Consider the following 14,097-nt stretch of genomic DNA (forward strand, 5'->3'; position numbering starts at 1 on the left):
AGGTGTTGTGAATGAGGGAGTGTGAAGGGTGAGGGCTGGAGGGATGTTTTCTGTAATATTTTCTGAATCAATGTGCTGATGCAATAAGGCAGCCCTTCTACTCAGTCCACCTCCATCTTCATTCTAGAGTTATTGAGTCCAAGTTCCAGTATAATCTCACCCCCACCACCAGACCAGAAATCTGATCTTTGGGTCACAATTTTTGGCTCTGCCAAGGCAGGATTTTTTCCAACTCTACACATGTGGCTCATGGACAAAAATCTGGGCATTATTTTCCATGGGAAATATCAGCACAACTGTGTTAATAAAATATTTATATTAATAAAAACTGGAATTCTTACCATTTTAGGGTTGTCTTCTACTTCTACTGAAATATTAATTTGTAGGATTTGTTTTGGTATTATCTCTACATCTAGTGAAGAAAGAATTAAGCAAAAATGTCAATCAAACAAGAAAGAGTTATATGTACAGTTGTTTAGCCATGCTGACTATTCATGCACAACTCACAATCAATTGGATTTTTTCCAAAGTATTAGAGTAATCTGCCACCATTCAAAAATTAATATATAATGTTTTTACCTTGAACAACTCTACTGTTTTTCTTGGAAATTAAATTTCATAAGATTTAATTATTGTTTAACAATAATCTCATGAACGTTCACATCATGTAAGATAGTGTGCGCCTCCTCTTATGAAAGTGCGTAACCTCACATTTTCCCACATTGTACTCTATCTGCCGCTTCTTCACCCACTCTCCTAGCTTGTCCAAGTTCTTCTTTAGTCTGCATGCTTCCTCAACATTACCTGTCTCTCCACATAGTTTTGTGTTACCTGTAAACTTAGCAACAATGCTGTCAGTTCCTTCCTCCAGATCGTTAATGTACAATGTGAATAGTAGTAGTCCCAACACTGACCCCTGCGGCACTCCATTAATCGGAGGCTGCCACCCTGAAAAAAACTCCCTTATTCCCACTTTCTGCCTTCTGCCAGTCAGCCAATCCCCTATCCATGCTAGTTCCACGCCCCTAACACTATGGGTTCATATTTTATTTAGCTGCCTCCTGCGTTATAACTTGTCAAAGGCCTTCTGGATATCCAAATAGATCACGTCCACTGTCTGTCCTTTATCTAACTTGCTCATTACCTTCTTAAAAAGAATTCAACAGATTCGTCAGGCATGGCCTGCTCTTGATGAAGCCATGCTGACTCAGTCCTATTTTACCATGCATTTCCAAGTACTCTATAATCTCATCCTAAATGATGGACTCTAAAATCTTACCAATGATCGAGGTCAGGCTAATTGGTCTATAACTTCCATTCTTCTGCCTCTCTCCCTTCTTAAACAGGGGCATTACATTAGACATTTTCCAGACCTCTGGGACCTTCACTGGACTCCAGAGATGTCTGAAAGATCACCTCTAATGCATCTACAAACTCCTCAGCTATCTCCTTCAGAATATTGGAGCATAGTCAACATCTACATGACTTACATCTGATGTTGTCGCATAAAGTCTGCGAACTGCCGATCTTTAGCGTAGAGATCTATTATCCGTAGTCTGTCTTGAATTTCCTGAAATACCACCAAAAATACAGTTACGTAATCAATTATGTAATCATCTCCCAATGCACTGCTACAAATGGGCACACATATTAGAGGAGCTTTTGGATTGTTGTATTTATCATATGTTTTGGCTGTATTTTAATTCTCATGGTTAAAATAAATTCTGAAAGACTGGTTGATTCCAAAAAGAATAAGCATCAAAATTATATAATGCTCACTTGACATCCAACTGTAACTAATTGACTATGAAAAATATTTGGACTAAAGCCTGAAAAAATGTAATCTAACCTGAATACAGAAAAATAAAACTTTACCTAATTTGCTCTGCTCTTTATTTTGTTGAAGAACTCAATTATAAAAAATGATATTCAAAATCTATAACTTACACCGGCCTAATATTTGTAAAATTATAGATCCTAAAGCAGCTGTATAATGTTTTACAAAATAGATACAGGATTACAGTTAAATTATTGAAACTTGCAAAAAAACCTCACGTTTCTTTAACATTATTATGGTTACAGACAAAGATATCAAAATAAATAGCAAATAACTCTGTGACTTAACTGTCACTGCAGGTTAGAATTAAATTACCTAAATTGGGGATTCATAATATATATGAATAAAGATGTTCTCATCCAATCTATTGAAACTTGATTATTGCCTGTTATGATCATTGTAAAGATTGATAAGTTTTAGATAGAAAATAAAACATGAAAGAAAGTCTCAGCAATATTTGAGTTTTAAAGTTTTTACTGTAAAGGAAACATTGCCAAAGTTGTACCAGGGCTACTCTCTTATTAGAGAGAGACAAGCAGTGATGGTTTAACCTGAGGATCACCATGTCTCAGGCAAAGAGAGAGTTCTTTGTGGGAACCTCATCCTGTACTGGAACTGAACCCATTCTGTTGGCTTTATTCTACATTGCAAACCAGCCATCCAGCCAACTAAGCTATAAGTGACTAAAAAAAACACTGTTGAGTAAACACTATTACTTTTTGTAGATAACTTATATCTTAACTACAGAAAGTGGCATTCCATTGTTTAGTTATCACTCATTGCAATCTCTACACAATTACAATATTGTAGTAAAAGCCCAAGTTGAAGGCATGGTTATTTAAAACAGACTAAAATCTGGGATGGCCGAAGAAGTCAAGATTGAAGCAGTACAGCTGTCTTGGAGAATTGTTGGGCTGGAGATTATAAGGATTGGCAGAAGCAAAACACGAAAGGATTGAAAATGACGATAAGCATTCACTACCAAGGGGACTGAACATGCCCTCACCAAAGCATATTATTGGTATGGTTCACGTAAATTAGGATGGGTGCTCAGCCCTCCACCTCCCCACCCATCTCTTAGCTGACCCCATAATGGTGGAGGATAGAGGGGTGGAGTGGGTGGGGTTTGTTAGGCACTAAAATTGGCAGCCTGCATACCATATGAAAATAAATCATCAAGGATCAATTCGGCTTGCTCGCAGCTCATTTGACCCCAATAATACTTCGTCCATGCCATAAGGCAGTTGGCATGGGCAGGCAGGAGAGGGGGGGGTTTGCAGTTTTTAAAGGGGAAGGGTGACTACTGAACAGCAGAGCACCCTCTCAGAATATGGAATCTTCCTCCAACTCAATTCTCTCTGCATGGAGTTTAAAACACTCCTTCACCAACCTTGCCTAACTTCCTAAGTTGCTAGAACTGTCCTTGCTGAATGAGTCCAGTTACATGGGCCTAAGATCCGTTAGGGCCTTCTTGCTGGGAATGCTTGTGATCCTGGCAGTCTCTGTTAGTGCCGGAGATCATTCAGATTGGCTAGAAGATGAATGGCCAGCAGCTCCAAAGGTTAGGAACCTCAACCCCCACCCACTCTGCACAAATTTAGTCCACCCACAGTGAGTTCTGGCTGAGGGGCGAGGTTTGTCAGCTGGTCATCAACACCTTCTAAGACACGAGCAGTATGGTCCCCCACTATGCTTTCTCCAAGGTGTTGCTCCGAAAGGGAGCTAATGCAGCAGCTGACATAAAATGAAGCAGGCACGTTTAAGAGGCATCTGGATGGTTACTTGAATAGGGAAGGAATAGAGGGATACGGACTGAATAAGGGCAGAAGGTTTGTTTTTGCACTTTAGTCAGAGCATGATGATTGGCACAGGCTTGGAGGGCCGAAGGGCCTGTTCTTGTGCCATACTTCTCTTTTGTTCTTTTGAAGTCTCAGGACTAAAGTCTGCAGTGACTGAAATGTGAAATATGCAACTGTTAAACAACAGATGGTTCTCAATTTTCCACATCCTACAGCAAACCTACCTCTTTGCTAAGTTCACTGTGCTCATAGATGTGTCGGATCTCATCACTGCTGAAGTTGGCAGATGCCTCTGCACTGCCTGAGCTGTATGAGGCTAGCTGTGGATAACGTTTATTGTAGTGACTGTAGCTAGTTGTGGCATCGCTTTCATACATAGGATTATATTTTGTCCCATTTTCCACTGATTCCAGGCTATTACTTTGTCTAGGGAAGGATTGGAGCATGCTTTTGTCAATATTCTAGCATAAGGCACAGGAATATAAGTCGTACTTAAGAGTACAAATACATTTTGCATGCTAAACATTTTTGTCAAAAAACAAAAGACAAGAAATACATTTAGGCCATATTAGAGAACATTCAACAAAATATTATTCATGTTAGCACACTAGAAATAAACCACAAAGAAAATAAAGCTGTAAAATCCTGTCATAAGAAATGAACAAGCTGGACTCTTTTCCTGAGAAATGATAAGACTAAAGGGTAGCCTGATACAGGCATTTAAGATTATGAAAGAGTTTCAGAAGGTAAAGGTAGAGAAAATATTTCCATCTTTCCTGCTATAGGAAAGATGTTGTAAACTTGAAAGTATTCAGAAAAGATTTGCAAGGGTGTTGCCAGAGTTGGAGGGTTTGAGCTATGGAGAGAGGCTGAATAGACTGGGATATTTTCCTGGAGCGTCGGAGGCTGAGGGGTGACCTTATAGAGATTTATAAAATCACGCAGGGCACGAATAGGGTGAATAATCAAGGTCTTTTTCCAGGCAGGAGAGTCTGAAACTAGAGGTGTAAGCTGAGAGGTGAAAGACCTAAAAGGGCGCAGAGGGATAATTTTTTCATGCAGAAGGTGATGCATGTAAGGAATGAGGAAGTGGTGGAGGCTGGTACAATCACAACTTTTAAAAGATATCTGGACAGCTACATGAACAGGAAGGGTTTGGAGGGATACGAGCCAAATGCTGACAAATGGGACTAGATCAGTTTAGAATATCTGGTTTGCACAGATGTTTTTGACCGAAGGGTCTGTTTCTGTGCTGCATAACTCTATGACGCTATTTGATGGAGAAAGGTGGAAACTAAAACTACTAGTTGTAAGTATACAACACAAATAAACAGGGAATTCAGGAAAACTTTTTTTATCCAAACAGTAATTAAAATGTGGAACTAGATGTCACAAGAAGCAGTTAACATGAATAACTCAGATGCATTTAACTGGAAGTTAGATACCTATATGAGGGAATAGAAGGGATTGGAAGATTAGTTTAAAAAGTTAATGTAAGGAAGGTTGGAGAGGGCTTACATTGAGTATGGACCAGTTAAACCAGATAACCTGCTTCTCAAGAAGAAACTAGGGGGTGAATTTTCTATATACACCAAGTGGGTCCTCAGCAGGCTCTCTGCTGGCAGCTCACTGATTGTGAGAAATAGTTCAGATTCTGTGCTGGCAGGTCTGGTCAGTGGCATGAGGGAGTTGGTAGCCAGTCCCAAAGGGTTAAACCAGGTTAAATAGCCAGCTGCAGGATATTTACAGAACCACAGCATTGTTACAGCACAGATAGAAGCCACTCAGCCCATCATGTCTGCACAGGGTCTCCAAATGGGCATTTCCCTTTGTGCCATTTTCACTGATGGGATAAAATAACTACTATCCATTGGCCTGGGAAGCTAGGAAAATGAAGTGATTAATTAAAAGTACTTTGGCTACTGAAACATTGTTGCCAGAGAACCTAAAGATGTAGTGGTGAGGATGGCAGATTTCCTTCCCTGAAGGACATTAGTGAGCCAGATGGTTTTGCCAACAATTGACCATGGTTTCATGGATTTTTAATTCCAGATTTCTTTTAAATTGAAATCAAATTTTTCTGTGGGGTTGGAACTCTTGCTATCCCCCAACCCCACTTGCACACACACACCCTTACCCATACCCACACCACCTTGTTCCTTATGCCATCACTATCCCAGTCTTAATTTGGATAATTAAAGTCCACCATTTTAATTAATCTAGATCTTCTGCATCTCTCTATAATTTCCATTGGTTCATCTACATCCTTCCCATTGGTTGATGACTACATCAGGCAAATTAGTTTCACCCTCTTAGGTCCTTTTTGGTGTGGCCAAACAGAATCTGACCTCAACCCCTCTGGATTATCCTCTTTCTCCAGCACTACAACGTTATCGTTAATCAATACCTCCACGCCTCCTTGTCTCCTTTATTTTCTATCTTTCCTGGACACCTTGGATGCAGGAATATTTAACTCCAGGTCCTGCCCTTCTTTGAGCCAGGTCTCTGTTGGGCCCAGCTTTGAGGAGTAAGGAGCATTCTTTCTGTTTGTTTTTAATACATCTGTTTATTCTGTTACTCACTCTGTAGATTCTTGAGAGGCACCTTTGGCATACTGAGCACGGAGAGTTCTGGCTATGCAGAAAATCACAGCAGAAGCTACCAAAAGGACACCAGCCACTGAAGCAAAGGCAATAGCCACTACAAGAGTTTCAGAGACATACTCCTCACAATGCTCTCCTCTGTACCACCAATTCTCACCCACACGACACCTGCCAGGAGGAAAATAATACGTTCTTACTTCCAGATTTAACTACTGACAATTTATTGTTCGGGTACAATAGACATTCTCGTGGTATAGGCTAAAATCTTTATCTCCTATGTTAAGAGCAATCCAGAAGGCATTTGCTGAGGCAAATGGAATTTTGTCCTTTAACAGCCCAGAAAGCAGAACATTCTAAATTGGCAGCCACATTTCTACAGCCTCAGTTAAGTTTCTGCCCACATCCAGCAAGTCACTAGGAGGAAACATATTGATATGAGACCAGTGCTAAGAAATAATCCCCAACATTTAAATATATTGAGTGGTGGATGTTTCCAGAGAGGTTCATGAATGGGAATTTGGGTTTTGGGGAGTGAGTGTTAATCTGGTAAACATGCATCTGGTAAAAGACAAAGGAGGAGTCGACCAGTCTTCAATTTAGGTTTATTCACAGTATTTGGTAAAGTTATAAAGATATACAGCACGGAAACAGACCCTTCAGTCCAACTCGTCCATACCGACCAGATATTTTAAATAAATATAGTCCCATTTGCCAGCACTTGGCTCATAAACTTCTAAACCCTTCCTATTCATATACCCATCCAGCTGCCTTTGAAATGTTGTAATTGTACCAGCCTCCACCACTTCCTCTGGCAGCTCATTCCATATGCACACCACCCTCTGTGTGAAAAAGTTGCCCCTTAGGTCTCTGTTAAATATCTCTCCTCTCATCTTAAACCTATGCCCTCTAGGTTTGGAACCCCCCAACCCGGGGCAAAGACCTTGTTGATTTACCCTATCTATGCCCCTCATGATTTTATAAACTTCTATAAACCCCTCAGCCTACGACCCTCCAGGGAAAATAGCCCCAATCTATTCAGTCTCTCCCTATAGCTCAAACCCTCCAAAGCTGGTAACATCCTTGTCAATCTTTTCTGAACCCTTTCAAGTTTCACAATATCCTTCCTATAGCAGGGAGACTAGAAGTACACGCAGTATTCCAAAAGTGGCCTAACTAATGTCCTGAACAGGCACAACATGACCTCCCAACTCCCATGCTCAATGCACTGACCAATAAAGGCAAGCATACCAAATGCCGCCTTCCCTATCCTATCTACCTGGGACTCCACTTTCAAGGAACTGTGAACGTGCACTCCAAGGTCTCTTTGTTCAGCAACACTCCTGATTTGCCTTTCCAAAATGCAGCACCTCACATTTATCGAACTTAAACTCCATCTGCCACTCCTCGGCTCATTGGCCCATCTGGTCAAGATCCTGTTTTACTCTGAGATAGCCTTCTTCACCATCCACTACACCTCCAATTTTGGTATCATCAACAAACTTACTAACCATACCTCCTATGTTCACGTCCAGATCATTTATATAAATGATGAAAAGCAGTGGACCCAGCACTGATCCTTGTGGCACACTGTTGGTCACATGCCTCCAGTCTAAAAACCAACTCTCCACCACCATCCTCTGTCTTCTACCTTCAAGCCAGTTCTGTATACAAATAGCTAGTTCTCCCTCTATTCCGTGTGATCTAACCTTGCTAACCAGTCTATCATGAGAAATGTTGTCAAACACCTTGCTGAAGTTCACGTAGATCACATCCACCACTCTGCCCTTATCAATCCTCTGTTATTTCTTCAAAAAACTCAATCAAGTTATTGAGACATGATTTCCCATGCACAAAGCCATGTTGACTAAGCTTAATCAGTCCTTGCCTTTCCAAATACATGTAAATCCTGTCCCTCAGGATTCCCTCCAACAACTTGCCCACCAGAGATGTCAGGCTCACTGGTCTATTGTTCCCTGGCTTTTCCTTTCCAAATTCCTTAAATACACATTCTGGTCTTGACTCCTCCTCCCTCTAGGTTCGGCTGACAGAAAATCCACCATTTTTCTCACATTTTCTCACCATTTTTGATTAAAACAAAAGTCTAGAACTAATGACATTGATGGAATATGTTCTGCTTTTTTGCATGTGGTCTTGGCCAGTGTCCACTTGCTTACTCAGAAGAACAGGTTAAAATTATAGCCCGCGTGATATCAGCTGGTGAATCCTATGGAACAATTATAACTGCCTGCCAGCCAACCTAGCAGGCAGAGATAAGATTGTTTCATGTTTACAACTGCAATTAACCGTTTTGTGATATTTTCTGTATATGGATAATATTCCCACATTATCAGACATTACAGTGATTTGACAGAGATTCTGAAGAAGAGCTACATTGATCTCAAAACATTAACTCTGCTTTTCTCTTTATGGATGCTGCCAGACCTGCTGAGCAATTCTAGCATCTCCTGTCTCAATTTCAGATTTCTGTCATCTACAGTATTTTTCTTTTATTATCAGTAAAAAGATGTATTATTAGTTTAGCTCAACGTCAGACCACCTTTGTTTTAGAATAAAAGGATGATAAACTTCCAAGCCAGAAGTTTGAAATAAGAATAGAAATAATTTGAATTACACAGCAGGCTATTCAACATCTAGAAGGGTGAAAAATAAGTTAATATCTTGGTGTAGATCCTTTATCAAATACAGTGAGATCACTGAGGCTTCTGAGGTCACCTCCCTGTCAACATAAGAGATGACTTAGATATTTTCTAATCAACGTGTTCAGAGAGGCTATTACCTATCTATGGAACAGCTGGGACTGGAACCCAGGCTTCCTGGCTCAGAGACAGGGGCACTACCTTTGCACCAAATGGGCCTTAAGAGAGCTGACTTAACAATCAAAACAGAATCACCTGCATCACTGAATTAAATTTTTATTGATTTTAAATCACTTCTCTCAAATTTTCAAAGTCAGTAACAACTACAACTTTACTTATATAGTGATTTTAATGTAACAAAATGTTCCAATGTGGCTTCACAGAAGAAATTTCACATTAAGCTACATAAAGTGATATTAGGATAAAAGTTTAATCAAAGAGGTAGGGTTTCAGGAAAAAACTTAAAGGGGAAGGAGAGAGGTAAAGATGTTGAGGGAGGGAACTTCAGAGCTCATTGTTATAATCATGTGAGAAGCCATTTACACTTAAGGAAGAAATCCAAAACCACTCAGCAATAAACCAACTGAACCATGCCATAAGATTTCACATTTTGTTAACCAAAACTAAGCTAATTACATATCAGAAAGTATTCAGCCAAGTAAGTATGATTAGCTTAATATTATAGCTTATAAAAACACATGCTATAAATTCAATTGCATTTTTACTTTCCCCTAAGCTTTCCTTTGTGTCATAAAATCTTCAAGGTTCATTCAATTTTCCTGGGACCAAATCAAATAGAACATCAACACTCTCTGGATTAATCTTCTTTTCAGTGTTACAGCTGTTTGCCAAGGTATACGATTTAATGGGGATTTTGGTGGTGACCTTCCAATTTCGTACTGATCTCATGATTCTGGATTCAGTAGCTCAGGAACAGGCTTCCCTGTGGCTCCTGCACAAAGGTTAAAAATCAGAAAACATCCTTGTTTTCAAACTGCAACCTAGTTGATTACTTCCAGAACTCCAACTGTAAAGAGGTTAACTGCCTTCCACGGAGGATTACTGCGGATTTACTTCTGTAGCTTCCAGCTAAACAAATTTTCTAAGGCAACAAGGTGCAGGGCTGGATGAACACAGCAGGCCAAGCAGCATCATAGGAGCAGAGAGGCTGACGTTTCGGGCCTAGACCCTTCATCAGAAGAGGGGGAGGGGAAGGGGGAACCGAAATAAATAGGGAGACGCATCATCCTCCGACACTTCCACCATCTGCAATCCGACCCCACCACCAAAGACATCTTTCCCTCCCCACCCTTATCTGCTTTCCGGAGGGACAACTCTCTCCGTGACTCCCTTGTCCGCTCCACACTCCCCTCCAGCTCCACCACACCCGGCACTTTTCCCTGCAACCGCAGGAAGTGCTACACCTGCCCCCATACCTCCTCCCTCACCCCCATCCCAGGCCCCAAGAAGACTTTCCACATCAAGCAGATGTTCACCTGCACATCTGCCAATGTGGTATACTGCATCCGCTGTACCCGGTGTGGCTTCCTCTACATCGGGGAAACCAAGCGGAGGCTCGGGGACCGCTTTGCAGAACACCTACGCTCGGTTCGCAATAAACAACTGCACCTCCCAGTCGCGAACCATTTCAACTCCCCCTCCCATTCCTCAGACGACATGTCCATCCTGGGCCTCCTGCAGTGCCACAACGATGCCACCCGAAGGTTGCAGGAACAGCAACTCATATTCCGCTTGGGAACCCTGCAGCCCAATGGTATCAATGTGGATTTCACAAGTTTCAAAATCTCCCCTCCCCCCACCGCATCCCAAAACCAGTCCAGCTCGTCCCTGCCTCCCTAACCTGTTCTTCCTCCCACCTATCCCCTCCTCCCACCTCAAGCCGCACCTCCATCTCCTACCGACCAACCTCATCCCGCCCCCTTGACCTGTCCGTCCTCCCTGGACTGACCTATCCCCTTCCTAACTCCCTACCTACACTCACCTTTACTGGCTCCATCCCCGCCTCTTCGACCTGTTTGTTTCCTCTCCACCTATCCTCTCCTCTATCCCTCTTCTATCCGCCTCCCACTCTCTCCCTATTTATTTCAGAACCCCCTTCCCCTCCCCCTTTTCTGATGAAGGGTCTAGGCCCGAAACGTCAGCCTCTCTGCTCCTATGATGCTGCTTGGCCTGCTGTGTTCATCCAGCCCTGCACCTTGTTGTCTTGGATTCTCCAGCATCTGCAGTTCCTACTATCTCCGAAACAAATTTTCTAGTTGTTTTTCCCCTTTCCAACTTCGTCTTATACCAACTCCCATTCAAAGGCTGGGTCACGGATGATCTATTCTGCTTTGACTCTAGGTTTACCTCTTCACTCTTAAAAGTTATAAACTAAAGAGCCAATGCTTACATAGTCTCTTAACTGCTTCCCTCAACCGGTCCTGTCAACTGGCGATGCTCTAACGGATTTCACAGAAATTTACTCTAAAACAAAGAACTGGACTGACCACTACCTATCTCCATGCAATGTGACACACACCGCCAGTTCACTGGTAAAATGTAAATTAACAAATAGGACTAGATCAGTTTAGGATATCTGGTCAGAATGGATGAGTTGGACCGAAGGGTTTGTTTCCATGCTGTACATCTCAATGACTGTACGACTCGAACTGCCATTTAATTCCAAAGCTTTCCTTAACTCTGGGAAAACTATGGAACATTTTATCCTTTATTGGAATAACCGCAACTTCATGCTTCCAGTTCTTTAGTTATGTAAGCAATCCTGCTGTTTATGTTCTTATCCTTCTAAGTATTAACTTTGTCAACATGGCACCAAGGTTTTTAGTGTAATAAACTCCAAGATTGTTTGAATTGCATTTACTTCAGGGTTATTGCCAGTTTCTCAATCAGGTTTTTTTTCCATTTAACATGTATTTAACACTTTTAACCTCTAAAATAAAGGTTATATGTTAAGACACATTTGCATCACAGTGTGCTATTGCTGTCAATACACAATCATTGTTTGAGCAACACCGTATAATTAAAACTGTATAATTGTATTATAATTATAACTGTATAATTGCACATGTACATAATGTCATACTTAATAACATGGGCTATCCAGGGCAAAAATCATGATTGATTCAAGTAACTGCAAGCTATAAAATTAGCAATACACAAATACATCACTAATTAAATGACAACCAGACAAAAATAAGTTTCAGTTACTTGGGTAGGATAAGCTAACAACAGCCACAACAAAACCATTCTGTTCCCTCATTCATAAAAGATAGCATTCATAGCTTACTACATTAGGAGTTACACAGTTGTGAATAAATTCTTACTAAACTTATCCCTAAAGCTAGAAGACCATGCAAATAAGACTTTTAAGAATATTTCTTTACTTAGTTGTCTTCAGTCTTGATTCTTCAACAAGCCTGTCAGCTGCAACCCCTGTTGTCGAATTCTTTACGTGTGAGATATATGTGTTTTGGGAGTTGTAACAATCAATCCTTTCCTGTGAAGCTACAATACTCAGAGCACTGCACTATTTTTCATTTCATGACAGTCAAGCAAAAAAGGATCAAGAAATTTGGTGCTGTTCCTTAAGCAAATTTTTCAAATATTAATTTTTTGATTAGGCACTTTACAGCCTTACAGATTCAATACTGAGTTCAACAATTTCTGTTCACAATCCCAAATTGTTTAATTTTATTAGCCTTTTTTTTCTCCTTTCATTTCTCCTAATTTTGCTTTCAAACAGGACCATTCCTGCATGAGGCTCATCTGACTTTTCTTGCCCCATCGTCATTCCCTTTGGCCATGTAAGACTATCTTCTGACATTCAGTCTCTCCTGTCCTCTGCCCTTTCAAAGTCTTTCTTTTATCCTTGCTCCACCCACACCTTGCTCAAAACCTATTACCTGTACCTCATTAATTTCTCACTATTCTCATGAAAGGGTCTTGACCTGAAACTTTAACTTTGTTTCCCTCTCCACTGATGCCTGCTGAATACTCCAGCATTTTCTCTTTTTACTTTAATAAAACATGTAGACTGTTACCGAGGAGAGGGTTGGAGTTGGTGGCTAGAAGTTTGACGCGAACACCAAAAACAGTCAGAAGGGTTTTGTTTTTGAAAGGTGAAAGTGTTCCTGACGGGACATTTTTTCACTCAACCTCACTCATCCATTCCTGACCTTCCACAGTCTGAGCTAATAATAAGTACTCTATTGTTACAATCACACCTGGAAACACAATGATTCCACTTAATGGCATTCAGTAAAGCTTAACCAATAATCAAAATTGGAAATTTATCACTTTCTTGTTCAGAAACTAGTGTATCAACATCTCCAATTTCTCTTTAAAAAGTAGACGTTAATCAAGAATGACTGCATATTAGATGAAAACTAGCACTAAATGCATCACCATTCAGGAAGTGAGTGTGTGTTTTCACCAAACATTAGAGCACAACATTGAAAAAAAAGGCCCAACAGCATTACAAGTTTTTAATGTGGAATTCATGCAGAACTCCATAACTCCATAGAAATGAGTCAAGTTGAAAATTGGGAATTTTATGGAATATTTGACCTGGATTTGGTGGGCACGCCAATGAAAACTTCAAAATAAAGCTGCAATAGTGAGGATTCAGGCTGTCTGCTGTGACTGAAAGTATAGGTCTGCACTCATCCACAGTGACTGTGATTGTTTCCAGTATTCCCAACTTGTACATCATAGAGTCCTTTTAGAACTTGGAAGGACATCTCAGCTTGCAATCTGTGTTTAGCTTTTGCACAATGGATATATTATCTGGGCAATGTGCAAAGAAAGTACCAAAAACAAATTACAAGACAATGTTAGAATTACTGAATTGTGGAATTTTATAGTACAGAAGGCAGCCATTTCATCCATCATATCTGTACTGGCTCCTGACAGAGCTATCCAGCTAGTTCCATTCTCCAGCCCTAAATCCAGAGCCCCTTAAATTCATCACTTTCAGGTACATATCCAGCTCTCTGTTGAAATCTCCTATGGAATCTGCCTCCACCACTCTCCCGGGCAGCACATTCCAAATCCTAATAACTCACTGAGTAAAGACATTTCTCCTCGTCTCAGTCCTAGCTCTCTTGCTGACAATCTTGAAATTGTGACCGCTAATTACTGACATCCCAACTGGTAGAAACACAGCGTCCTTCTTTACCTTG

The 14,097-nt window shown here is 40.8% G+C and overlaps 1 protein-coding gene across 1 annotated transcript in view; it reads right to left on the minus strand.

Annotated features, from left to right (window-relative positions):
• Positions 1-354: 354 nt before the first annotated feature.
• Positions 355-14,097, minus strand: part of impg2a (interphotoreceptor matrix proteoglycan 2a) — an 80,665-nt gene continuing 66,922 nt past the window's right edge. The window contains exons 16-19 of the mRNA XM_048603280.1: positions 6,219-6,407; positions 3,861-4,062; positions 1,491-1,570; positions 355-412 (exon numbers count right to left, since the gene is read on the minus strand). Of these exons, the coding sequence (XP_048459237.1) occupies positions 376-412; positions 1,491-1,570; positions 3,861-4,062; positions 6,219-6,407 (508 nt within the window). The 3' untranslated portion in view covers positions 355-375. The remainder of the gene's footprint in view (positions 413-1,490; positions 1,571-3,860; positions 4,063-6,218; positions 6,408-14,097) is intronic.

Source organism: Rhincodon typus, chromosome 11 (assembly GCF_021869965.1).
Source record: "Rhincodon typus isolate 14 chromosome 11, sRhiTyp1.1, whole genome shotgun sequence".
Classification (NCBI taxonomy): Eukaryota; Metazoa; Chordata; class Chondrichthyes; order Orectolobiformes; family Rhincodontidae; genus Rhincodon; species Rhincodon typus.